The following is a 26014-nucleotide window of genomic DNA, read 5'->3' as shown; positions in this document are numbered from 1 at the left end:
GGCAAGAAGCTGATGAACCAAATCGCTGTGAATGGCTAACTCCCCCCCTTCCTCAAGCTTCCACCCCACAAAAAGGTGCCAGAAATGAGGACTCATTTTCAGGATGATTTTCAGATTAACTCAGCTTCAGCATCTCAAAAATCCTAACTGGGATTTGCATGAGTGGCTCCCAACCCAAATGGTCAGGGTTGTCTGAGTGTCTGTGAAGTGGGTATCCGCATCCTGGCTGTCATTAACTAGTTCTGGATTATGGTCAGGTCTCGGGACCTGAATTTGAACAGACTGAAGCCTGTAACAGGCTACCCTTGTTGATACCTCCTTCAGACTCACAAAACAAAATTTAGGTTTGCAGCCTCCTTTTGAAGTGGTTTATTCCTCAGTAGGTTTGATGCTTTGCCTCGTCAGCCAAGACACCAGATACAACCCTATAGCTGGTAAATCACATTTGGTGAGCAGAGCATTTGCATGTCATTCCACCTTAGCTTTTCAAAGAGGTTTTTAGGAAAATAAAAAACGGTCACATGTTCGTGAAGTCAAGGGAAAAAAATCACAATGGGCCCAAATTCTGTATTTTATTCTATAGGAAACCCCGAAACCCTGGTCAGTTTATAACAGGGCTGATCTCCTTCAGCCCGCAGTGCAAGCTCAAATAATCATCTATTGTTGGGTCAAGCTAGACACAATGAGGTCTGTACGCTTTTGTGACTACTTAGCAGCCTTTACTAAGGGGGAGACTTTTGGAAGGAGAGAAACGGGAACCAAAGCGGAGTTATGGCTCGGCAGAAATGACTGTGTACCAATTAGCCATGTTCACGTTGTGGTTTGGGGCTGCACCTGTTTTAAGGTTTGGGCCACAGAAGCAAAAACTGTAATTCAAAACATGCCTTTCTCAGCTTCCTTGGTGCTGGGTATTAACAGCGTTCTGGAGTCCCGGAGTGTGTACGTGCTTGTTTTTCCTGTGTTTTCCCTTGGTCTCAAGCCAGCCGTCGCTGGTTCACTACTAATTATAACTCATTGCTTCTCAATGCAGAGAGCATGTCTTTGAATTGCGGAGAATTCTGACTTACAAGAAAGAGGTGCCTGTTGTATTTCAAAGACAAACATACCAAAAAGACTTCTATTTACCTCAAAAAAAAAAAAAAAAAACCCAAACTGGTTTTATTTTTATTTTGGGGACTTTGGTAACCCCCCCCCTTGTTTTTTCTTTAGGCATTTATTCATTCATGAATAGCTCTAGAGTTTCTGTTCCCAGGGTGAGAGTTAAAAACCTACATATAGTATCGTAATAAACAATAACTTCGATAACAGCTATAAATAGCATCAGTTGTGATATTCTGCCTTTATCTGCCTGATGTAAGGTTAAATTTTTAAAGAGGAATTTAGTGGCACAGATGAGTGTATCTTTCCATCCTCTACAATGTATCATCAAAATGTTTTAAGATGGTGTCTGCTCCAGGGGGAAGGTTCTCTTTATGTAAAACAATTTAACCACTGTTTTACTTCTCTTTCTCTTTTTACGCTTTGTTCATTTCTCTGTAAAGATGAAGAATGGGGTGGGGGAGGAAGTTTTCAATGATAAAATATTTTTGATAAATTTTGCTTTTAATAGAACTCTTGGGCTTCCCATTTGTTCCCTCCTCCTTAAAGAGGAAAACCAATATAACAAAGGTGTTTTATTCCTGCTCTTTTATGACTCCATAGAAAATCATTCTGGGATTATTTTAATGTTATGGTGACACAATGAATGATTATGCAATATGATGGTGTACTGATGTACGTAAGTGAATTTTAAACCCTACGCCATGCCCGCTTATGGTTGCCTAGGATCGCTCAGCTTGGGGACCAGGACCATGCTCCTTGTCCTGGACTTTGCATCCCCGAGGCACCTGTGCTCCCTGCCTCTCACTCAGCCTCGCTCGTGTGCGTTGTTTCAGGTGTCCACTGTGACAGCGTGTGTGCTGAGGGGCGCTGGGGCCCCAACTGTTCTCTGCCTTGCTACTGTAAAAATGGAGCTTCGTGCTCCCCAGACGACGGCATCTGTGAGTGTGCGCCGGGGTTCCGAGGCACCACTTGTCAGAGAAGTAAGTGTCTCATGAGGGGCGATGTCTGCCTTCCCTTGTTAGTCCCCAGGAGTTGCGGCTCCTGTCCTCTCAGCGCATGGTGCCTTCCTGTTTCAGTGGAGGGGAGGGAGAGGAGAGAGACTAGGTCTCCCTGTTTCTCAAAGGGCTGTCCTTGATAGCACTCCCCAAGAGCTTTATTCTTTCCAGCCTTCAGGATGAGCCTAACAGATGGGGTTAGAGCCATTCCTTCTCAGTAATGATTTCAATGCCTCATTGGCATTATCATCGGGATACATCTCTCGATCCTGCCTTAAATCTTACAAATGGTGTTCCAGAAATCCATTGACCTGTAAATATTTGATTCAGCAATTTTGGCATTGGCCTTACCTCAATTACCAGAAGTCAACATCAGCCAAACCTAGCGGCAAATCATACATCGTGCTATTAGACTTACAGCCAGTGCTGTGGGGAAAATAGCACTGCGGAGTTAAAAATGGGGCTGTTGACATAGGTCAATAGGACTTGAAGTTAGGAAGGGATCCGTAAGATTTTACTAAATTTTTTAGTAAATGTAATCAAGAAAAGAGTATATGACTTTAAGATACCTTATTCTACTTTTTAAATTACTTTTTTTTCCTTCACTCTATGCATTCATCCTGTTTAATTTAAATTCAAGGAATGTCTTGAGAAGGACTTAGTTATGTAGCATTTTTTTGCTTGCTCCCTTTTCAATCATCATCATTTACCTGGATCACGTTGAGGAGGAACAATCCTTTCAATGCAGACTGGAGGGGCGCCTGGGTGGCTCAGTGGGTTAAAGTCTCTGCCTTCAACTTGGGTCGTGATCCCAGGGTCCTGGGATCGAGCCCCGCATGGGGCTCTCTGCTCAGCGGGAAGCCTGCTTCCCCCTCTCTCTCTGCCTGCCTCTCTGCCTACTTGTGATCTCTGTCTGTCAAGTAAATAAATAAAATCTTTAAAATAGATTGATCGATCGATCGATAGATAAATAAATGCAGACCGGAGATCTATTTATTGCCAGTAATGACTCTTAAAGAATAAAGGATTGACACATGGCTTGAGAGTATTTGGGGGGTATTTTAGAATTGAGTTTCCTTTCATTTGTTTCTTCAACAAAAATTCTTCAAGCCTCCATTCTGTGTCATGCCTTGAGTTAAGTAGGACCATAAATGAGAAAATTGAGAGGACAGAGACATTTGCCTGCCCTCGAGTAATCCAGTCTAGCAGTTTCTTTTCAATATTAAAGAGTGCCCTTCTTCCTTCCATGGTGGTGATTTTATACTTGGAAAATTCTCAATATTGTTTTTAAAAAATTATTTTTTTTACCCCTAACTGTAACTGGAGACTGATGTGGAATTTGAGACACACATCCCAGGAATGATAACTGTTGATTTCTGATCTGTTTTCAGTCTGTTCCCCTGGTTTCTATGGGCATCGCTGCAGTCAAACATGCCCACAGTGTGTGCACAGCAGTGGGCCATGCCACCACATCACGGGCCTCTGTGACTGCCTGCCTGGCTTCACAGGTGCCCTCTGCAATGAAGGTAAGGTGTGCGAGTGTTTTGGAGAGGCATGCAGTGGTGGGCGACCACATACAGTCTGCCTTTGGCGGAGCCCGAGGACACGTTTTCAGCTCTCAGCTCCCCATGCCTTCTGGTGCACTGTGTCTGTAACTTCTGCAGATATGACTAGGAACTTCTGAAAAGCTGGCTTCCTGCTTCGGCAGAATATTCTCTGAGCTGTGCTACTCTTTGGTATTAACTGGAAACAGCCTCCCGTGAAAAATCAACAGAGGGAAGAAGGGTTTTGGCTCCCTGAGTGAGCAGCCATGAAGTCAGATTTCTAGAAATGTGATGATGTCTCCTGGATTGGGATGCCTTCCCTTCCTAAGAATGTTTGGCTTCATGTGTCTGCTTAAAATGAGCTCATTCAAGATGAGGGATGCTGTTGAGTGGCGGCAGCCAGGAAATGGGAAGCTGGGGAGATGACCTTCAAAGTCGTTTCCTGCCCCAAGACTGGAGTTCCATGAGCTGAGATGTAATTGTGCATTACTGACCCTGTAACTTATTCACAGTGTGTCCCAGTGGCAGATTTGGGAAGAACTGTGCTGGAGTTTGTACCTGTACCAACAATGGAACCTGTAACCCCATTGACCGATCTTGTCAGTGTTACCCAGGTTGGATTGGCAGTGACTGCTCTCAACGTGAGTCTTGCTCAAGAACAACCATGTGTATCTGTTTGTTTCCACATTCCTTAGGATGGAAGTATGAGGGTTTCTATAATCAGGAAATAATATATGAATAATTATAATATGCCTTATTTTAATTTTAAGTGGCTTTATTCCCCATTAAGAGCTCTATGCAATGTTAAATCCAAATGATGTCTCAGAAAGAATCTAAATAGGTAACATTTTGCTTATTTACTTTTCAGTGCTTCTTTGTCTATGAAATGAGGGTGTTGTACTCAGAAAGTCCATTCTCAGTTTTATGTCAGGCCTCAAGTTCCAGCAATTTATTTTTCCGTGTTCTTGGGCAAAAATGATGCACATAATCATGGGAGATTTTTTTTTCCATTTTGTAAAACTACTTCAGACATATTATTTTTATCGGGCCATATTCCCTACTGGATAACCAAATATAAATTCTAGATGGTCCTTCTTTTTTTCCCCTCCAGTTTTATTGAGAAGTAATTGACATACAGCACTAAATAAGCTTAAGGCGTACAACTTGGTGGTTTGATGTGTACGGATCATGAAATGATCACCACAGTGGCCACAGCTAACATCCATTGTCTCATGTAGATCCAATGGTGGTCCTCATTTTTTTAAAAAATATTTTTATTTATTTATTTGGCAGAGAGAGAGAGAGAGAGATCACAAACAGGCAGAGAGGCAGGCAGAAAGAGGTGGGGAGGCAGGCTCCCTGCTGAGGCAGGCTCCCTGACGTGGGGCTCAATCCCAGGACCCTGGAATCATGACCTGAGCCAAAGGCAGCTTTAACTCACTGAGCCACCCAGGCGCCCCATAATGGTGGTCCTTATTTTAAGCAGTTATTTTCTTGAAACATCAGTATAAACAAAAAGGGCTTTTGTGGGTTTTGTTTTTGGTAAGTCAAATCATTTTACCCCATAATGTTATACAATTTCACAGACACTTTATCTGAAGTTCTTACTGCTCTTCATTGGTCGGTGACCCCCAACGATTCTGTTTTATTATTTCTACATCATCCAATTAAGAGTTTTTATGAATAAACCGATGCTTACGTATAATTGAAACCTTAAACTATACAGTTTAAAAACAAATCTCTCACTAGAGTGAGTAGAGGGGTAAGTTCATGACTTACGTGACACTGGGTCCCTTAGTTTCTCTCAAGTCCCATAATTACCCCATCTGGCCTATGCTTAAATGTCCTCTCCTCAGAGAAGCCTTCCCTGAAGGAGTAGCTCTGGTCATTTTTCCCTTGTTACCCTATTCTTTTTTATTTTCTTATAGAACTTGTTGCCACTGTTTTCTCTGTTGACTGGCTGGCTGGTTGGTTGGTTGGTTGGTTCTTTGGCCTGCCTGCCTTCCCTACTAAAACATAAGGTTTCAGAGGGTGGTCTGGGCCTTGTCCTGTCCTCTGCTATCTCTTCTGTGTCTAGAACAGTGCTGGGTACATAAGAGCCCAATGTGCATTTATTTGTTAAGGAGTTAAATCTGTGCCCTCAAGATGATTGTTGCTCTGCCCACCTTACTATGCAGTCAGCCCACGAATACAGTGTCCGTTGTGACGGTTGCTGTTGCGGTCAGCATTGCCCTCTGGGCATCAGGCAGATCCGGGGCACGATGCTTGCTGAGTCCTGATGCTGCTAACGTCTCGCATGCTAGGAGGTGGGGTGGGAGGACGGCGCTCTCTCTGCCGGGTGCTGACCCCCAGGCTCTAACGGAACTCTCCATGCGTGTTGTGGTTTCAGCTTGTCCACCTGCACACTGGGGCCCAAACTGCATCCACACGTGCAACTGCCACAACGGGGCCTTCTGCAGTGCCTACGATGGCGAATGTAAATGCACTCCTGGCTGGACGGGTCTCTACTGCACCCAGAGTAAGCAACCGGCTTTCTGAGGCTCTGGGGTGGGGGGGCGGGAAGGGGGGGAGCCACACCCAAGGAGGATGCCAGCTCACCCTCGGCGCACCTGAGCTGAGCTCAGCTGGGACTCCTGGAGTTGGAGGGTCTTGCCCTGATGACTGCTAGACGTTTAAATGTTTCTGTGTGTTTAGATGCTGTCAAGGTCCAGGTTTTCTGTCTGCATGTTGTGTCAGGATGGAACACTGCTGGATGTGGTGGTGTGCGGCTCCTTTCCCAACTCTCCTTCAGCCAGACCCTGTTTATAGGCACCCAGCTCCCTATCATTTGTACATACATGTTCATGTCTGTACATATACATGTATATGTGTATACACATACATCTACTGTTTCTACCATGTGATCCTTTATTTATTTATTTATTTATTTTTTATTATTTATTTGACAGAGAGGGAACACAAGCAGGGCAAGTGGGAAAGGGAGAAGCAGGCTCCTCGCTGAGCAGGGAGCCAGATGCAGGGCTTGATCCCAGGACCCTGGGATCATGACCTGAGCTGAAGGCAGACACTTAACGACTGAGCCACCCAGGTGCCCAGCATGTGATTCCTTTTATATGAAGATCAAAAACAAATCGATCTGTCAATTGATTGGGAAGGTGTATGGAGAGTGATGAAAATGTTCTATATAATTCTCCACATTGGGGTAGTGGTTCCATGAATGTATACCCTGTTATTTATTCCAACAGCACAAAGGTTAGGGTAAGTGACAGTGACTAGAAGGCAGTGAAGATGACAAGCCCTCCTCCCTAACATAACTCGTGCTCTTGGGGAAGGTTTCCTTGAGTGAGTTTCGGAACCCCCGGGGGGCTCTATACATGCAGGCGGCTGGCCCTGCTCCCAGAGTGCCTGAGTCACCGGGTCTGGGGTGGAACCTGAGAATTCACATTTCTGACAACTTTCCACATGGTGCTGCCAGGCTGCTCTAAGAGCCACTAGTTCTTTTTTCCATTTTATATCCCATAGTGTCCTCATTGTTTCTTCTTGTATGAGGTTTTTGCCTTCATAGCCTGTACTGTGCAAAGTACTCCACAGCTCAGCACTGTCGGGGGAAAAAAGACTCTTCTCTGCCCTCTTGCCTTCAAATGAATGAAGGAAACAAGACAGGAAAGCACAAATTATGGTTATTATTAATAAAAATATATAGTTTATTCTTTTAAAACATTTTTAATAATAAAAGAATTTTAAGTCACAGAAATGAGCTGAGAAGGAAAGATGGGTCAGAAATTAGGCACTTCTTGTTGAATACTAATTAGGGGATATAATTAGTGAAGAGGCCGAAAAACTGTTTTAAAACTTTATGGGAGGGGGTGTAGACCTTGAGCCATGATTCGAAAGGAAGAGCTGGCAAGGAGAGAGCTTGTCTTGCACATAGTCTGCCAAGATTGTGTGCTGAAAGGGTTTCAAGCTCGTTAGGGAAAAGTGTTTATAAGTTATTATTTATCATTCTAAAATCTGGGTCTACCTCAATCAGAGGACCTTTTTGAGTGGATGTAGCAGAAGATGGTGGGCAGAACCCAAGGTCTGGAGCCAGACTTGTCTGCGTTTGTATCACGGCCTGGCCACCCTGCTGCTTGCTGGCTCTGTGATTGAGGGAACCTTCGGGGCTTAGTTCCCATTTGTAGGTTTATAGGTGGGACTACCGTAAAGATTCAGTGAGAGGACACATGGAAAGCAGCAGCTGGCAAAGAATAGGTGCTGAATAAAAACATGGCAGTGATAGTTGCCCCTGCAAGCTGACCTCTGTGCTGTGCCTTTGTTTCCTGAGAGCTGAACTTTCATTAAAACCTCTCTTGAGAAAAAGGGAAAGTAAAGATCCCATGTGATACTTAGAAATGACCCTAGACGCAGGCTGTATTGTAGCTTGCCAGGGATCCCTGAAATCCCCCTGCGTGTCAGCTGCTGGCCTGTGACAGCCTGCAGGGCCAGTGCCTATCCTTAGCCCAAAGGCCCCAGGGGTCTGTGTCTTGCATATCATGCACCGATGGAAAGTTTGTTGCTTTTTTACAAAGCGCCTATGAAGGGCAGGGGTTTAGTTTTGCTTTGTAAGTTTAGCATTCTACATACACCTCTGGTGAAGGAGTTAGTATTATCTAAGTTAGTGACAAATACAGCAGACAGAGCTACGGCAGACTTAGAGACACTCTGTATTATTAAGTAAAAGCATATGTGTGATTTTAATATAAAGTACTCATTTCAGTCCATGGCGCTTGAGTCTGGGAGTCTAGTAGCTGGGGGAAGGAATACAAGGAAATGCCCCCATACCTCCATGGAGCTGAAAGTATGCTTTGCTAGAAGACACTCATCTCTGGAAGCACCAGCAAGGGTTAAACTATCAGGTGTGGAACGGTTCTGCTTCCCACTCATGAATTATGACTCCTTGCAGGAGCATCCTGGGACTTCAAAGAAGTCTTTGTGACAAGCTGAGATCTGTGTTATTGTCTTTATTCACTCTCCAGTGGCTCCGCATCCTTCAGATTTAAACACAAACGGTTGGAAGCAAGAGCTTCTTTCTGGTTCTCTCAGCAGCCTCCTGACTCTGCTGTCTTTCCCTCCCTTGCAGGATGTCCTCTGGGGTTCTATGGAAAGGACTGTGCATTGATATGCCAGTGTCAAAATGGCGCTGACTGTGACCACATCTCCGGGCAGTGTACGTGCCGCACTGGCTTCATGGGGAAGCACTGTGAACAGAGTGAGTATGAGAGTGTGACACATCCAGCTGGTATTTTCCCCTAGAACCAGTTGTCCTGCATGCCTAAGAATATGAAGGCAGGATCTGCAACTTTTAAGTTGTCTAAACCGATGGCTGGTCACTTCCTGGCCCAGCTGACCGTTCCCCTCCCAGAGGCCACCTGGGGTTCCTTGCTGACTGTCTTTTCCTTCAGACCTCTTCTGGGTAAGTAATCAGCGCTCTGGGTGGAGGGGGTGTGGCTCCAAGGATGAAGACAGAATTCAAGTTTTCCATCTGTTCACCCTGGCTCTCACTCTCACTGTCCTGCTTATTTTTGGAGCAGGGCTGCTCAGAACTGTACGAGCCAGTCAGGTTTTCTTCACAGCAGACACAGAGTGCAAGTTGCACCCTGGACAAGAAAGCAGTGTCTGGGGACAGACCGAGAGCACAGGAGGCAGGTGGGCTCCCAGTCCCACTGGGGGTGGTAACCAGGTCCACGCAAACATTGGCACCCCCTTCTGACAGCCTTCTCTAGATCGTATTTTTATACTGTTTCCCCTAGCAACTTCTCATCTTAGTCTATCTGACCTCCAAGACAATAGATTGCCTTAAAACTTTTTGTTGCAAGACTCCCACTCCAGAAGAACATGCTCTGTTGCAATTATGCATCCTTGTCTTGCCATTTCTGCCCCTACAGCTGTGCATCTGCAGGGCTATAAGAAAATTAGTGTTAGACTGAGTATTTCAATGTAGTCTATTGTTCCTTTCCTCTGACTTTCATTCAATATTTTGAACGGATAAATAGGGTCTTAGAGCTGTATGGGGCTCACCCTCGTGTCATAGATGGCAGGAAATGGGGCAGGACCTTTGTGGCTTATCAGAGGGGGCATTCCTGGGAAGGTTGCATCAAAGATTACAGGGCTGTAGGAGCAGTGTGGCCTGGAAAGGTGGATCAGCATAGCAGGAATTTGGCAATAAACAGTCTCCCTCTCTCCACTCCAGTAGCATCTCCCAGCACCCCCGGATGGCTAGGTTGTCTCCATCTGGTGTGCTGAACCTAGAAATATTTTTGCATATTTTCCTATCTAGTACATAGCAGGAGTTACCTCTAGGAATCAGCCTGGGCAGAAATGGCCCAATTTGAGTTTTGTACTGGTATTCATCTCATCCTGAAACCCATACTGAGTCACACAGTTGCCTGCACACCCCTTGTGTATGCAAATATTGTGCATCTGTGTGTATAAATGTCTAAACATATGTGCACATACATATACGCACAGAAACCAGAAGAGGCTCTAAACTGACTTTCCCTTGGAAGCCAGACTGGTTATGGTCTTATTTTTAAAAAGCTTCTTAAGTCCCTCCGTGATTACTTTGAACATCCAATCAAAACGTTCCTATTTTTGGAGACCCCTCCTGATGCTCATTTGTAAACAGAAACACTGTGTTTGACAGAGAACTCCAATAATAATAGCACATTGCCCCCTGCTGCCCACTTTGCAGAAAACATTAGTATTTGGGGATGATTTTTAAATTTGACATGCCTATACTCTTCTTTGAATCTATACCCAGCTCTTATTAAAAGTGCATCCTAAAAACCTCTCCATTTTGGTCTCTCAGGCTTCAACCTGCACATCCCAATTTTGAGTCATTCTATAGTAAATGAAGTTCTTACCTAGAAAATTAACAAAAATTGCCCCTCTTTTGTCCCCTGCTCCCAGCTAATCCAAGTCACAGTGTGCCTGTAGGAGGATCGCTGAGCCTTCAGTAAACTGCTCATGTTCTCAAGGATTCGGCTCTGGGTTATGCTCTTCAGTCTTCTGTCCCACCTTTTTGCCCAGTGGGGTCATCTCAGATTGCCCTGGCAGATGGTCTTCATCAGTTCCGTTGGGCTCTACAGAGTGTCTACTTACCCATCAGAGAAGTGGGTGCATAAATGCTGAAGGAGTCAGGAGCTGTGGCAAGGAGCTCAGTCTCTGGCCCCGTGCAGCCTGGCCTGTGAAGTCCCCCCATGAGTCAGGGAATTCCTGTCAGCTCTAGGACTCCCTGGGTAGTTCTACCTGCACAAGGATCCCCTGGAAGTTCTGCCCTCTAGACACATGGGATCATGTAGTAAGAGACAGCCTTTTGCCCAGATGCCCAAGGCTGGAGAGCTTACATTGGACTTTCATCTCCTTCTCAGAGTGCCCTGCAGGAACGTACGGCTACGGCTGTCGCCAGATATGTGATTGTCTGAACAACTCCACCTGTGACCACATCACTGGCACCTGTTACTGCAGCCCAGGCTGGAAGGGGGCACGATGTGATCAAGGTAAGGACACTAGTGCCTTGAAATGTGTAACCCCCATGTAGCCAGTGTTAAGAATTTGCACCTACCTTATCTGATGTAAATGGGCTTGGGACACTGCAAAGCACAGCTGGTTATTGCCAGATGGATGCCTTATCATTGCTGTCCTACAGGTGAGGAAACTAAAGCTCAGAGAGGCTAAGTAATTTACCCAAGGTTGAACAGCTAATATGTAGTACATGGGTTATATGTAGGTCAGGGCTTAGATGCCAGATTTGTCTGATTCCAAAGTTCATGAGCTTTCCAGTGTGCCTGCAAATGTTTTCACCTTTATTGAGGTATAACTAATTTGTGAAAAGCAACACGTGTATGCTACTATATTAGAGATAGATATGCACACATACACACACATATATATGACATATATGACATAAACTGTACAACCTGATAAGATCTGACATATCCACCCATGAAACCCAACCACAGTAAAGACAGTGACTGCAGCCATCACCCCCCAATGTTACCTCATGCCTTTCCCTGCCACTACTGACCCTGAGGCCCCAGGCAACCCCTAAACTAGTTTCTGTCACTACGGATGAGTTTGTATTGCTAGGATTTCATGTAAATAGAATCGCCCTGCGTTCTCTTTTGTCCGACTTGTTTGCTCAGCATAATCATTTTGAGACTGAACTGTATGGTTGTATATATCAGTGCTTCAGTTCTTCGTATTGCTGAGTAGCATTCCATTGCATGGGTGTATCATAATTTGTTTACTGATTCACCTGTGGGTGGACATTTGGATTGGTTCCAGTTTGGGGCTATTATAGGTAAAGTTCTTATGAACAATAGTGTATCAAGTCTTTGTACGGAGATACAGTGCCATTTGTTCTGGGTAAATCAATAGGTGTAGAACGATTAGCTCGTATGATAGGCATATGCTTAACTTAAAAAACAAACAAACAAACAAACAAACTTGTGCAGGGCCTTTGAGAAATTTCTTCTGATGGTTCTGAAGTGTGATGCCCAGAGAGCTCCTGGTTTGTGTGGCTATCTTCAGGAGATAACACTCTCATGGACTCTAGAGTTGTAGGTGCCATCCCCTGAAATTGTGCACTACATAGGCATTCCTACTTCATTTCCTTTCATTAGGTAACTTCTACGTGCTCACAATTTGTATTTGTCCTAACAATAGGAGGTCGAGTTTCACAATCACATCATTAATACACATGGCTTGTGATCACACGGCACTGGTCTCCGTGCTCTGTGTTATGGGGCTGGCTGTCTAATAAGTGTAACCCTCAGAATCATAAAGTTATAGGGATGTTTGAGCTGGAAGCACCTGCTTTGGGGCCAGTTTCCTCCTCTATAGTTAGATGGTAAAACTCTGGCCGAAGTGCTTAAAGAAAAATTCAGCACCTCTGGATCAATTTTTTTTTAAGACACCCAGTTTCTTGACTCATGGTTCATATCTTTCCTGTTCTCACTAGACTGAATGCAAGAAAGAATTATGTAAAGCTATGGTTTAAATTTTAATAAGTAAGCTTTTAGGGCCATGTTGTCAGGTGTTAGCTGGGACGGACCTTTCGGTCATGGAAAATAACTGCATAGCGCAGTATCTCCCAGGGTAAAAAGCCCACTGAAATTAGGATAAGGCGGACCCTCATCTTGGACCAGATTTATAATGGAGTTCCTTGCTTGGAAGGACAATTACTCTTAGAAATGTTAAGGATAGACATAAAATTAATTAGGCAGTTGAAGCATTTAGAAGTTAGCCTTTCATAAGCTTACTGTTGCTTAAGAAATAAAGCATGGTAAAAAAAAAAAAAAAAAAAAACTACATAAATTATTACCTCCAGTGAATTCCTGGTCTGGTCTGAGTGTCTATTTAGTGTTTATGCAAGAAGCTCCCAAACCCTACAGTGAAGTCTTTGGGTTCTGGAAATCTAGTCCGATTTTTGAGGCATAGAGCTGCCTTTTTCCGGGCACAGACCAGCCGACAACATCTGCAAATGAAGAATGTTCATTTTTCCTTCTGCAGTTTCTAAAAGTTTCCAAATTAACCTTTCATGAACTGAAAATATCCCGGCATGGGCCCACTGGGAGAAGTTTGTAAATTGGGTTCAGACGTTTGGCTGGCACCTGTTGACCTTCCTCAGACCTCGTCTTCTCCTTTCACTAGCTGGTGTCATCATAGTTGGAAACCTGAACAGCCTAAGCAGGACAAGTACGGCTCTTCCTGCTGACTCCTACCAGATCGGGGCCATCGTGGGCATCATCATTCTTGTGCTGGTGGTGCTCTTCCTGCTGGCCTTGTTCATTATTTATAGACAGAAGCAGAAGGGAAAGGAATCGAGCATGCCAGCAGTTACCTACACCCCTGCTCTGAGGGTCATGAATGCAGACTATGCCATTTCAGGTAAGACTGGTCCCTAGGGCCATCTTACTCCTTGAGAAGGAAGGTTTCATCCTGGTTCTTTGAAACTGGGGCATGTGGCTGGGTTCTCCGTTGTTGTCCAGTAGCCTTGAGCAAATATTGTGTTTGGAAAAGATACACTGTTACAGATGTGCCGTAGAGGTCAATGGTAGCAAAATCATCACTGTCTTCTTCCATGAGGGTTTTTTTTTTAATTCATTTTTTTCAGCATAACAGTATTCATTGTTTTTATCATTATTATTATTTTTTTTAATTTATTTTTTTCATTCCATGAGGGTTTTTTAACTGGATTCATTATGGATTCATTCATTATGCTTTAGACTTTGGGAATTTCAACCGGGAGGAAGCTTTGCTGGGCACCTAAGCTTTTGTCATATGTCAGGGACTGGGAGCGGAGAGGAGGAGGCACCCATAAGTTTGTAAGGTCATGGAGCACATCAGGAAACAGAACCAGGTCTTCTGTCTCTGGACCTGGGCCTATACAAATCATTAATCACATGGCAACAAACTTATATAAGAAACAGTTTTGTCATATTAGCAAGAACAAAGCTGTTCTGTAAGAAAACTCTTTAAAATCTTTCTGTCACATGTGCCCAGAAATGTACATGTTTAAGTGATACACTCCTTCATCAGAGAAAGTAACCACTTAGGGGTGCTTGGGTGGCTTAGTCAGTGAGGTGACTCCTATTTCAGCTCAGTTTGTGATCTCAGGGTTGGGAGATCGAGCCCCACATCAGGTTCCACATTGAACATGGAGTCTGCTTAAGGTTTTCTCTCTGCCCCTCCTCCCAGCCCACCCCTGCCCATGCTTGTTCTCTCCAAAGATGGAGAAGGAGAAGAAAAAAAGGAAAAAGGAGGAAGAGGAGGTAGTGAGGAAGGGGAAAAAGAAGAGGAGGAAGGGGAAGGGGAAGGGGAAGGAGGAGAGGCTTAAGTGGGTAGGAGAAGAATCAATGAAACCAGATGGGATTGGGAGGGAGACAAACCATAAGTGACTCTTAATCTCACAAAACAAACTGAGGGTTGCTGGGGGGAGGGGGTTTGGGAGAAGGGGGTGGGATTATGGACATTGGGGAGGGTATGTGCTTTGGTGAGTGCTGTGAAGTGTAAACCTGGTGATTCACAGACCTGTACCCATGGGGATAAAAATATATGTTTATAAAAAATAAAAAATTAAAAAAAAAAACAAAAACAAACAAACAAAAAAAAAAAAAGAAAGAAAAAAGAAACCACTTAAATTAAGGAATTTGTACCCTTAAAGTCATTTATTATTTTAGACAATTACTGTAGGATGGGCTACATGTTTATATATACGCTGATTCTAGGGGGAATACCTAAAGCAGCTGATTTGCTTCATAGTACATTTCTGGCACAGAATATTATGATAAGAACTATAGGGTCTAAAAGATTAAAAAAAAAGATTTCAAGAAGATTAAAAAAAGAGGCAAGTTCCAGCAGACATAGCTTCAAAGTGATGGCTTCCCAGGCGAAGAGGAGTTGTCTGAGGACACTTGCATGGTTTTCCAGGAAGCAGGAAGGCAGGCACCTGCTGCTTCTAGAAGCTTTGCTGCGTATGCCGGGCAGGAGGGGATTCAGCCCAGCCTGTAATGTGGAAGCGGTACAAACATTTGTTCTGGTTATTTTGCTTCCCTTTGTTCCACATAGACGTAGAGGAGCCTGTCATCTGATCATTTCCTTCTCTTCTTACAGAAACCCTTCCCCACAGCAATGGGGGAAGCGCCAACAGTCATTATTTCACCAACCCCAGTTATCACACGCTTACCCAGTGCGCCACATCCCCACATGTCAACAACAGGGACAGGATGACCATCACTAAGGTGAGAGGAAGTGACTCCCAGGCCCTGACGCGGGACAGGGAAGAGAAAGTACAGGAAGGAGCATGGAGGGAGAGCTTCAGCTCTGGGCACTTTCCATCTCTTATCTTGTTGATTGCATATTAAAATCTCAAATTTACTGGTGAAAAATCTGAGTGGTGGGGAGTTACATTCACTTCGGAACAGAGCTTCCCAGTTCGTGAGGGAGGCAGTTGGCGTGTGAGTCACAGTCTTCTTGTCTCCAGTTTGTACTGGTTCTGGTGTAGGTCTTTGGAATAATGTTTCTGATATTGCCTGAGGTTTTAAAATGGTGTCTCAGAGCTGACCTTAGCAGACTCCATCCTGGGTCCTTTCTTTTGTCTTTTCAGACCACCTGTCTTCCAGTGCCCTGCCCGGTCCCCCTGTCCTTTCTTCACAAAAACAGCTGCATGTGTTGATTTAGGTTGAACCACAGGAAATTGCTTTTTTGTAGGTCAAAAATGATCAAATAGAAACTGTGTGCCAAGCATTTCTAATCAATCTGCAAATATAAATTCATTTAATCTTCACATCGATCCTGTGACTCAAGAGTGATTGTTTTCCTCATTTTATAGGTACACAGAGAGGGTGGACGCCTAGGGCTGCTCCTCCCAGACCGCTCACCTCACCCCCAGTCTCCTTGAGGATGCTTGGAAATTCCAAGCATTTCTTCCTTCCAACTGTCCCAAATTATATTTATAATCTCCATTGTCATATTCTGGCTCTCTGCTGGATAAAAACCAAGCTAGTCAAATTAATTCCATTGCAATTAAATTAATGCTGCTGGATTTTAATTATGACGCCTAATAGTTAAATAGCCCTTCCCATTCCCTCAAGACTTTCGTGTTCATCATTGCATTTGTTCTCCTACATATTCAGGGAAGGAGGCAAAGTACATAGTCTTATCCTCATGTTTATGGCTAAGAAAATGGCTCAGAGTCACTGGTGACTCATAAGAAATCATACAGTGTTTGACAGGAGAGCTCCAACCAAGAATTTAACTTTTTTAAATTCAAAGTTCCATGTACATTAACTCAAGTCAAGTTGAATGGGCATAGAGTGACTAAGGGAGATGAAGAATTTGAGGCAGTAGGGGAATAGTTGGGGCCAAGGGATGGATACTCCTACTGCCCTCTAAGGCCCACCCCATGATGATCTCTGTCCCCTTGCGTGGCCTCCTTGAAGAACCAGCCCTTGATCCATGCCACAGATGTCCTTTCCCACATCTGTAACACTGTGCTGGCTATGCTATGTTCTCTTTTTACATCTTGATGGTTTATATTTTTAACAGTCGAAGAACAATCAGCTGTTTGTAAATCTGAAAAATGTGAATCCTGGGAAGAGAGGCCCAGTGGCAGACTGCACGGGAACACTGCCAGCAGACTGGAAACATGGCGGCTACCTCAATGAGCTTGGCAAGTTCTCCCAACATCCATCCTCAACAAGCTCCCTTATCTTCTAGTCCCCTCAGATACTCATAGATTTATGATGTGCCAAAGAGATCTATTGGAAATATGCATGAAAAAAACAGAATGATAGAATTATACCTAATGCCTGTGTGGGGCTTATTAATGTCCTGGGTGCTTTATCTACCCAACAAACATTTATTAAGGTCCTAGTGTGTGCCAGGAATTGATAAAAAGAGATGAGAATCTCTGCCTGCTTGTAGCTCCCATTCTAACTCTACAAATATTCATTTGCATGATTCTCACAAGTACTCTGAAAAGTAGGTACTGTTAGTGTCATCATCATGTCCGTGTAACAGTTGAGAAACTGAGTCAGTCCCCAGAGAAAAGTCTTAAAGCCTATTAAATGGTAGAGCTGGAGTCTGAATTCTGTCAGGCTGGTACCAGGATGTGTGTTCCCCTTTGCTGTCTTTTAATATGGGGCACCCATACTTGAGGGCCGCTTCCCCTTTAGGTGAGGAAATGAAGATATCAACAGGAATATAGTCAGTGCTTCTCAAACATTTTGGAATCAGACCCGCTTCATAACTCTTGAAAGTTATCAGGAGCCCTGAAGAGTTTCTTTCAATATGGGTTATATCTATTGATACCACATTACAAATTAAAACTGAGACCATTTAAAAGAGTTATTTATTGCTTTGTTTATAATAACAGTAATTAATTTCATGATAATGTAAAACACATTTTTATGAAAAAAAATACCCACATTTTCTGAAACAAAAACAAATTAGTGAGAAGAGTGGCACTGTTTTACATTTGTTGGATCTCTTTAACATCTGGCTTCAGAGAAGATGGATTCTCATATCTGCTTCTCCATTCAGTCATTGGTGATCCCACGCTTGGTGCTGCTCTTAGACAACCACAATGCACTTGAGAGAGAACAAGAGTGAAACAGGCACATAATGTCGATGTATTATAATGAGAACAGTCTTGATCTTGTGGGCCTCCTGGAAAGGGGGCGAGGCCTCCTGGACCAGCCTTAAAGAGCTGCTGTGACACCCCACTGAGTGAACTGTGCCATTATTAAGCCATTGCCCCTGATTTCAGGGAGGTGCTTGATAAAGCCGTAACTGATATGTGCTCACCTTATGGATAGCAAACACTTTTTTGTATTTATTTGATGGTGGAGTGGCCAGGAAAACCCAGTTAAATTTGAATTTCAGATAAGCAACAAATATTTTTAGTATAAACATATCCCAAAAGTTGCATGGGGCATACTTACCCTAAAAATTATTTGTTGTTTCTCTGAAATGCAAATTGAAATGTCCTTCCTTTGTTTTTATTTGCTGAATCTGACGACCTTACTGGATGGGCCCTTCCATAAATCTTGTTTTTTAGAGGAATAAACTGGGAAACCCAGAGAGGTTAACTTCTTGCCCATGAGAGGATTTCATGGAAGGAAGAGGGTAAAGCCAGATCTCAAAGTTCATCTTCCAACTACTTACTCCTCCCCTGCTCTTTCTGGGAATACCATATACGCCAAATTACCTAAGCCAGATAGAGGAACCAGTCAGTATGGGCTCCGGAATCCCCTATTACTGTAGAAATGTAAATGTTAAAGTAGAAAAACAAATACAAATTCTTAACTTCCGTCTGCATTCTCTATCCACATTATTAAATAGCTGTGCATTTCTGAACACGGTCAAATTATTTAGATACCAGATTCACAGTATACTTATCAGCCAAATCATATAACATCAGAGAGATTTCTTGTAGCTCCAAGGAATATGTGAGTTGATATCAGCAAAGTACTAGCTGGCACTAGTGAGGGAAAAGTTCTCTTACTCCACTTTCACCTGCTACATATAGTCCTAACTCTAGGACCCAGTCCCTGCAGTGGTAACATATAAACTTCTCTGCTTTTTATCTCCTTAAGACCCACCAGACTGAGAATGTAACATCTTCATTGGAAATTCTGGGTCTCCTTCATGAGTTTCCATCCAAGAGCAATTCTACATTTAATGTCCCTTTATAGTTGTTGACCAGAAAAAGTCTTCCTTTACAATGGACAGGGTAGGGCACACTATGGATGCTGAAATGTGTATGCGCTTGATATGATGGAGAAGTTGTTGTGATGTTGTCTGAAAGAGCCTAAACCTGGCACAAAAAAACCCTGGGGTCGACTCCTGGTTCTGTTATATGGCACTGGGCTAATCACCCCCATGAAGAAGATCCATTCATTTGTGGCATAGAGCTAGTGATCATGTTGTGACTCATTGTGTGAATTAGATTAAGCAAAGCATTTGAAAGCATCTATCCAGGGATTGGAACAAATGGGGGTTTATATGAGGAAACCCGCCTGCTCCCTCATTTAAACAGCCTCCAGAGAAAACCTGGCAGGTGTGCTGGTGTCACGGTGCCACTCTTGTTCCCTAATTTACTCTCCACCTCAGGCTGTTCCTCTCCTGAGCCTCTTGGGGGAATGCTAGCCATTACACAGCTACGATCAAGATGGACAGTTAACAAGACTTTGCTAAAGTCTGGAGACAGCTAAGTGAATCCAGCAGAGCAGCAGAGACAGAGTTGTTTCATAGGGAGTTCTCAGAGGCCACAGGTCCTCCTTCTTCATGCGGTCTTTTTACAAAGGTCTGGGAATCCCTAAGACCACCCTCAGGATCCATAATTTGGCAGAAAGAATCATAGAGCTCCCTGCGAACTGTTATACTCATGGTTAGAGTTTATCACAGCCAAAGGATACAGGTGAAAATCAGCCAAGGGAAGAGGCACAGTGGGCAGAGTCAAGGAAAGTTCCAAGCCAGAAGCTTCCAGCTGTCCTTGCCCAGTAGAATCATGGAAAGTGCTAACTTTTCCTGGCTACAGTATATGACAAGAGACGTGAAGTATTACCAGCCAAGGAAGCTCACTTCAGCCTTGGTGTCTAGAGTTTTTATGAGAGTTTGGTAAGGTCAACATGGCTGACCGCCCATGTGGTTGACCTTTTGACCAGCCCATCTGGAGATGGAGCTGACATGAAGTGGCCCAAATCCCCTTCCATAAATCTCTTTGTTACACTACCCAGTGGAGTCCTAGGCCCCAGGTCAACAAAAACACTGTTACTGGGTGGGATCGTCCAAGGACTTAGAGATCCCCTCCCAGGAACTAAGGGCAAAGGCCAGAGCTTACTTTGATTAGGTTAATTCACTATACATCCTTATCCTGCCTCCCTGCATAATTGGGCACCTTTCCCACCAACTGGGAGCATGGCTAGGCTTTACAACCCAGACCGAAAAGAGAGAAAATATTCTCTGAGAAAAGAGGACATTCCTGTATCCTGTCCCACGATATTAGACACACCCTCTCCCTTTAAGGGATGCTCCCTCTTCACAGAAGTGTGTCCTCCAGGACATCAGAACTTGAGTCAACTACCACTCTAAAGGAGACATGCACAGTCGCAGGGGATCGTCCCCTAGCCATTCTCCTACTTATTTGAATATTTGTCATTAGTCATTACTCTCTGTTTCTGATGTAAGACTATAACATTTCTTTAAAAAATCATGGAATGATCTTGGAATGCCTCCATGTAAAATGAAGCTGGGGGTCGTAGGAGACATTCTGTGTTACCATTCATTTATACAGCGCCTCAGAGTTTAGGACCCCTTTTCATGCGGTCTAGTTCACTTAATGATCACACCAGCCCTGTAAAGTTTTATCTCATTTTAGAGATAAAAAAAAAAAAAAATTGACAGAGAGAGAGCTTGCCCAAAGTAATGTGGTGAGCGAGTGACGAAATTGAAGTCCTTTGTCTCAGTTCTAGCCCTGGCTATGTCCTTTCCACAGTGCGACCTTGAATCAAGTATACCAATTCACCCATGCCTTATTTCCTACCTGTACTGATCAACCTTTCCCGAAGTCACTGGAAATGAGTAGGAGGATGATCTGAATGATATATATATGTATTTTAAATTCTAAGTGCTGAAAATATCAAGCATGAGCAACCTGGTAACAAAGGTTTGAAAAGCAGCACTCTTGGTTATTTCTTGCAGTGGGCAGATCATAGGTGCCCAAACCATCCTTCTCCATGACCTTGGAATATTAGATGGGTTTTCTCTTGTTTCCAGATCTCACTGGGGATTTTTTTCTTCTTTATCACAGGAGCTTTTGGACTTGACAGAAGCTATATGGGAAAATCTTTGAAAGGTATGGTGTAAATTTAAGGAAGAAATACATCTATCAGAATCATAATTTAAAAAGCAGTTTATATCAGAGACTGAAATAATTGGCTAAACAAGCAAAAGTGGCAGTGTAGAGAAAATGGTCAGTTGTTGGTATGGTGAATTACACCACTAGACACACAGACATGTTTGACTGAGGTCAAGAGCGTGACTGTAGGTGCGTGGTGTTAGAGCATAAGTCTGCAGGAACAAAGGTTTCCATTTGCTGGGGAAACACTCATATTTCTTTGAAAAGATATAGGACTTACGGAGAGAGAGAAATGTATGAAAAAGGAAATAGCAAGGAAAACAAGAGCTCAGCATCTTTACATGAATAACTTCTTGTGCCCAGTCCTGAAGTTTTACAAGGAAGTCTCACGTCACAAAGACCTCCCTCACCACAATGATAGAACTATCTTGTGCTCCCAGGGGCATCCACGGGTGGTTTCTTGATTGAAGCCTCTGAGAATTCAGAGACTATTAGTAAATTAGAATGGAAATTGTTTTGAGTGTGAAACAAAATCAAAATGAAATCAAATCCACAATGTTTTACATTGATACTCACCTGAAAGTGGAGCTAAAAATTACAGATGGGTAATTTTAAAGCAGATTCTCTCCAAAACAGGTGGAAAATGTATGGTGTTGCTGTTGGTATATGTAATTATAGAAAACTAGCTACAAAGAGAAAAAAGTAACCTGAGTATATTACCACCAAGAAAAAAATTAATGTCCCTGCAATAGCATTTGCTTTTCTCCCCCATCTCTCTTCACAGATCTGGGAAAGAATTCTGAATATAATTCAAGTAACTGCTCCCTAAGCAGTTCTGAAAACCCATATGCCACTATTAAAGATCCACCTGTACTTATCCCCAAAAACTCAGAGTGTGGCTATGTGGAGATGAAGTCACCAGCACGGAGAGATTCCCCCTATGCAGAGATCAATAACTCAACTTCAGCCAACAAGAATGTCTATGAAGTTGGTGAGTTCCCCTAACCAAAGAAAGAACCTAATATAGGAATTTTTTAAAAACAGTTTTAAAGTTCTTGAGCATACAGTAACAGTTCTTATAAACATGATTGAAGACACTGGTCCATATTTTCAATGCAACCTGTGTTTTCAGTGACCATATTAGTTGGTGTCAAATAAATTTTAAGGGAAACGAAAATAACATTTAACAAAATTAATTAAATTTTCTTTATCTCTCACTTGGCTGTCCATCTTTTGTTTTGTAACCATAGTGACTATTTGAGCACACCTGTGGAATAGCATATGTCTCACCTTAGCTCTGGTGTGGAGTTAGCCTAAACAAATGGTTCACGGGGATGAAACAGGTGTTTCTACTTCCTGGTTGCATATTCATTACATTAATGCTTTTAGCAGGATGGAAACATTTTACTTTTAAATTTGTCTGATATATTGGTAATATTCTTGGATGTGAATGGGATGGAAATTAATAAGAATTCAATTTAAAATTAGAATTACTTTGATTGCCCCTTACAAATACCTTTTGGGGAAAGCTGAAACACATCAGAGCTGTCACCGGGTAGGTAGAATAGGGCTATATATTTAGTTAGGTTTTTTTTTCCTCTCTGTCTCTCTCAAGTTTATGATTGAAACTTCAAAAAATTCTCTATTACTTGTTAACTTGTAAATGAAGTAGTTAATTTAACTCCAGTAGCTAGTAATTAATTTATGTCACAGACATGTCTCTGAAAAGATAACTTCTTAAAGAATTAAGACAGCTTTTTTTTTTTTTTTTAAATGGGAGGTATAGTGACCTAAATTTATTTTTTTTTAAAGTTGGTTACAATCCCCCTTTGAACCTTCTGGTAAACCCACCACTTTAACATGGGAACTCAACTGAGAGCCAGGGTCCTGAGTCCTAAAGTCACCTTGTTAAGTATTTCCATGAATTGAGTTACCCTGATAGGACCTCAGTCTTCTCACCTATAGGGTAAAGGGTTTGGACTAGATTATCTACAGAGTGCTTTTCAGACAACAGTTCACATCCAGGGTTTCTGTCTAGTCCCTGGGTATCTTCATCCCAACCTATGGTCACCTTTCTGTTCAGAACTCTAATGTACACATCAGCTGGTCTGACAGATGTAGAGTAGCCACCTCAATGTGATTATAAAACCCTCCTTTGTTCATTAAAATAATGTTTCTTTACATTTTTAGAAGTGCTCCTCCTATATGTGTGAGATTTTCAAGAAATGCCATATTCTATTCTTTTTAAAACTTTCCATTGCTGATAAATTAATGTGTCCCTGGTTGTCACAGAACCTACAGTGAGTGTTGTCCAAGGAATATTCAGCAATAATGGGCATCTCACCCAGGATCCATACGACCTCCCAAAGAACAGTCACATCCCTTGCCATTATGACCTGCTGCCAGTCCGAGACAGTTCACCCTCCCCCAAGCAAGAGGACGGCGGCAGCGGCAGCAGCAGTGAATGACACCCAAGGACTGCTTGGTAGCCACTGAAACAGTTTCCAGAACTGCAGTTCGGTTCTTCTCCAGCTCAAGTTTGCCACCTTAGGTGAATGTTAATCTACTTGGTAGGCAACTGTTGGACATGAACCAGAAAGCTCAAAGCTAAGGCTGACTGACCGTAGGTCCACCTTGTACAGGTGGCTGGGAAGGAGAGATCAATGTGACTTCCTGTTCTTCTAAGCATTAGAACTGCACTCGTGAAGCATGACTTCCTATAAAATCTGGGCTGAAAGCATGACTGCGTGGAGGTCTTCGGGAGGGGGTCATGGGGTATGGTGGCTGTTGGTATTATGGCTTGAACAATTAAAATTTAAATATTTTCTTTCTCATTTGCATTGCAGACCTGTACCGAGGATTGTGCAGTTATCATAAAATCTAGTGTGAATCACTAAACATGTAGAAGTGAAGGGGTATAGTATTGAGTCCTTATGTTTATTTTTTTCAGCTGGACTCAGACTTAGAGAGATAATATGAACCCAGGAAGAAATGTTCTGTCAAGTGGCATCCCTGGAGAGACTTTGAGTAAACTCTAGAATTGGTTAGCCCATTTAAATATGAAAACTTTAGACTTTTTTTTAGGATGAAGAAATGAAAAATTAGACTTATTTTAGAAGTAGTAGAATTATTTCGGGAATCAGTATACAGGTGTAGTTGGCTGAGGGTTATCTACTTGGACCCTTGGCCCACTTTTGACCCATGATGTCATTCTGATCGTTGTCCCTCTCGTACATATTCACCACTGAAGGTCCATAACATATCAATAATTATTTCATAAATATGGAAATGAAATAGTTTTATTTTTGACAGACCGGGTTAAATGAGTGTATAATGATTGGAAAAGGTTGTAAATTTTAAGTGTAAGAAGATGCTTCGGTTTTGTAAACCATTAGTAACACATGCTGTAATATAGAATTAGCAGAAAGTTTTGATTAACTTTTCCCTAGAAGTGACCGGAATATTTTTGTGCATATTTGAGAAAAGGGCACTTTCCTTTTATTAATTGTTGATTTAGAGAAACTATGCTTAAGCTGGTCTTTTGCATTGCTAATATGACGTGTACCCCATTTTTCATTAATTTGTATTTCTGTTTTTAAGTTGTATATTCTATGTTTTGTAGTGCTTGGACTGTTAATGAAAAAAATTATATTATATGTTCCTTGTTTCTTGTATTATTGCCACTTATCTTTTTTGCTTGATAAAATGCATTGTCCTTTTTTTTCTTTTAGAAGGAGGAGATGAAAATACATAAATCAAATCTATTAAAATTGGTCATTACTAAAATTGCAAAGTAACCAGGGGTGAGTGGCTTATAATCGAAATAGAGAAGCTTTTTAATATTAATGGAGCTCCTTTTGATCTGTGGGCTCCAAATCTTGGTTAAGCCAGGGGGAAGGGGAGTGAGGAACTGTTCATTATGGAACGAGTACCACAGATTGGTCTTACCGAAGACCTTCGTTGGGAGGATCACACAATTGATTTTCCAAACTGGGACACTTATGAGTGTAAATGAGGGCATTATGAATATTTAACCCACAGTGGGCGTAAATCTGGACTGTCCCAAGCAAACCAGAATGGATGCTCATCCTTTGCATACCTGTCATGCACTAACATTTTTCACTTCAAGGTAGTTGTCTGAAGAGAATGCCAACGTGATGCAAGGAAGCCAGTTTCTCCTTGACCTACCTGGGTGAGCAGAAGGTCTGAAAAGCTGCATGATGAAGCAACTTCATGAGAGGAAACAGTGGCTGTGAATCTTTAAAGACATGAAACCCTATGTGGTGTCTCAGTGAGTCAGTTGACAAATATGTATTGTGCACCGTTTCTGCTAGGCATTGTCTCTGCCAGTTATCAAGTTGGGGTATCCAGTGAGTTCATATCACATACCTGCCCCTGTGATGGTGGTTTGGTCAGGGAGATGATACACACTTTGGACGTTCACTCCTTTAATGGCTGTTTCTTGTCAAGAGCCCCAAAGTTAATTCAAGGATATCTTGAATTTCCTGGAACACGCCTTAGAAACAATTGGTTCATTTCAGCAGTTACCCTTTGGCGGACCATTGGCTCTAGGGGGTGGGTAGACATTTAACTGAGACACTTGTGGGTCAATAGCCATGAAAAGTCCTTTCTGGTAAAAAAAAAAAAAAAAAATCTTATCCCCCTTTTTGTTTAAGAAGCATCTCTTCATTGCTCCACGATACATTTGAGTTTCCCCATAATGCCCTCAATATAGTTAAAAAAAAAAAAAAAAAACTTTTTTTTTCTCATTATATTACCAAAAAACAACAACAACAAAAAAAAACCCCACCAAAATCCTGAGAGCTTCCTGTACAAAGAGAAGAGCATCTTAAGCAGAAAGCCGGGCAGCAGATGTGGACTCGGAAGGAGCCCTACCATCCCTCCCTGTACATTCTCTCTGCTGACCAGCTGCTCAGGATTGATGCTGTCCTGACACCGTATTTGTATCA

The 26014-nt window shown here is 42.7% G+C and overlaps 1 protein-coding gene across 1 annotated transcript in view; it reads left to right on the top strand.

Moving 5' to 3' along the window:
- The window catches only part of MEGF10 (multiple EGF like domains 10), a 164025-nt gene extending 139310 nt beyond the window's left edge, over positions 1-24715 (top strand). Inside the window, exons 14-25 of the mRNA XM_082724101.1 lie at positions 1935-2081; positions 3488-3622; positions 4153-4281; positions 6030-6158; positions 8760-8888; positions 11050-11178; positions 13334-13570; positions 15296-15423; positions 16730-16853; positions 20997-21041; positions 21829-22035; positions 23337-24715. Of these exons, the coding sequence (XP_082580227.1) occupies positions 1935-2081; positions 3488-3622; positions 4153-4281; positions 6030-6158; positions 8760-8888; positions 11050-11178; positions 13334-13570; positions 15296-15423; positions 16730-16853; positions 20997-21041; positions 21829-22035; positions 23337-23512 (1715 nt within the window). The 3' untranslated portion in view covers positions 23513-24715. The remainder of the gene's footprint in view (positions 1-1934; positions 2082-3487; positions 3623-4152; positions 4282-6029; positions 6159-8759; positions 8889-11049; positions 11179-13333; positions 13571-15295; positions 15424-16729; positions 16854-20996; positions 21042-21828; positions 22036-23336) is intronic.
- The last annotated feature ends 1299 nt before the right edge of the window (positions 24716-26014 follow it).

The sequence above is a fragment of the Mustela nivalis genome (assembly GCF_964662115.1).
Source record: "Mustela nivalis genome assembly, chromosome: 3".
In the NCBI taxonomy this organism is placed as follows: domain Eukaryota; kingdom Metazoa; phylum Chordata; class Mammalia; order Carnivora; family Mustelidae; genus Mustela; species Mustela nivalis.
This window is presented reverse-complemented; position numbering and strand designations above follow the sequence as displayed.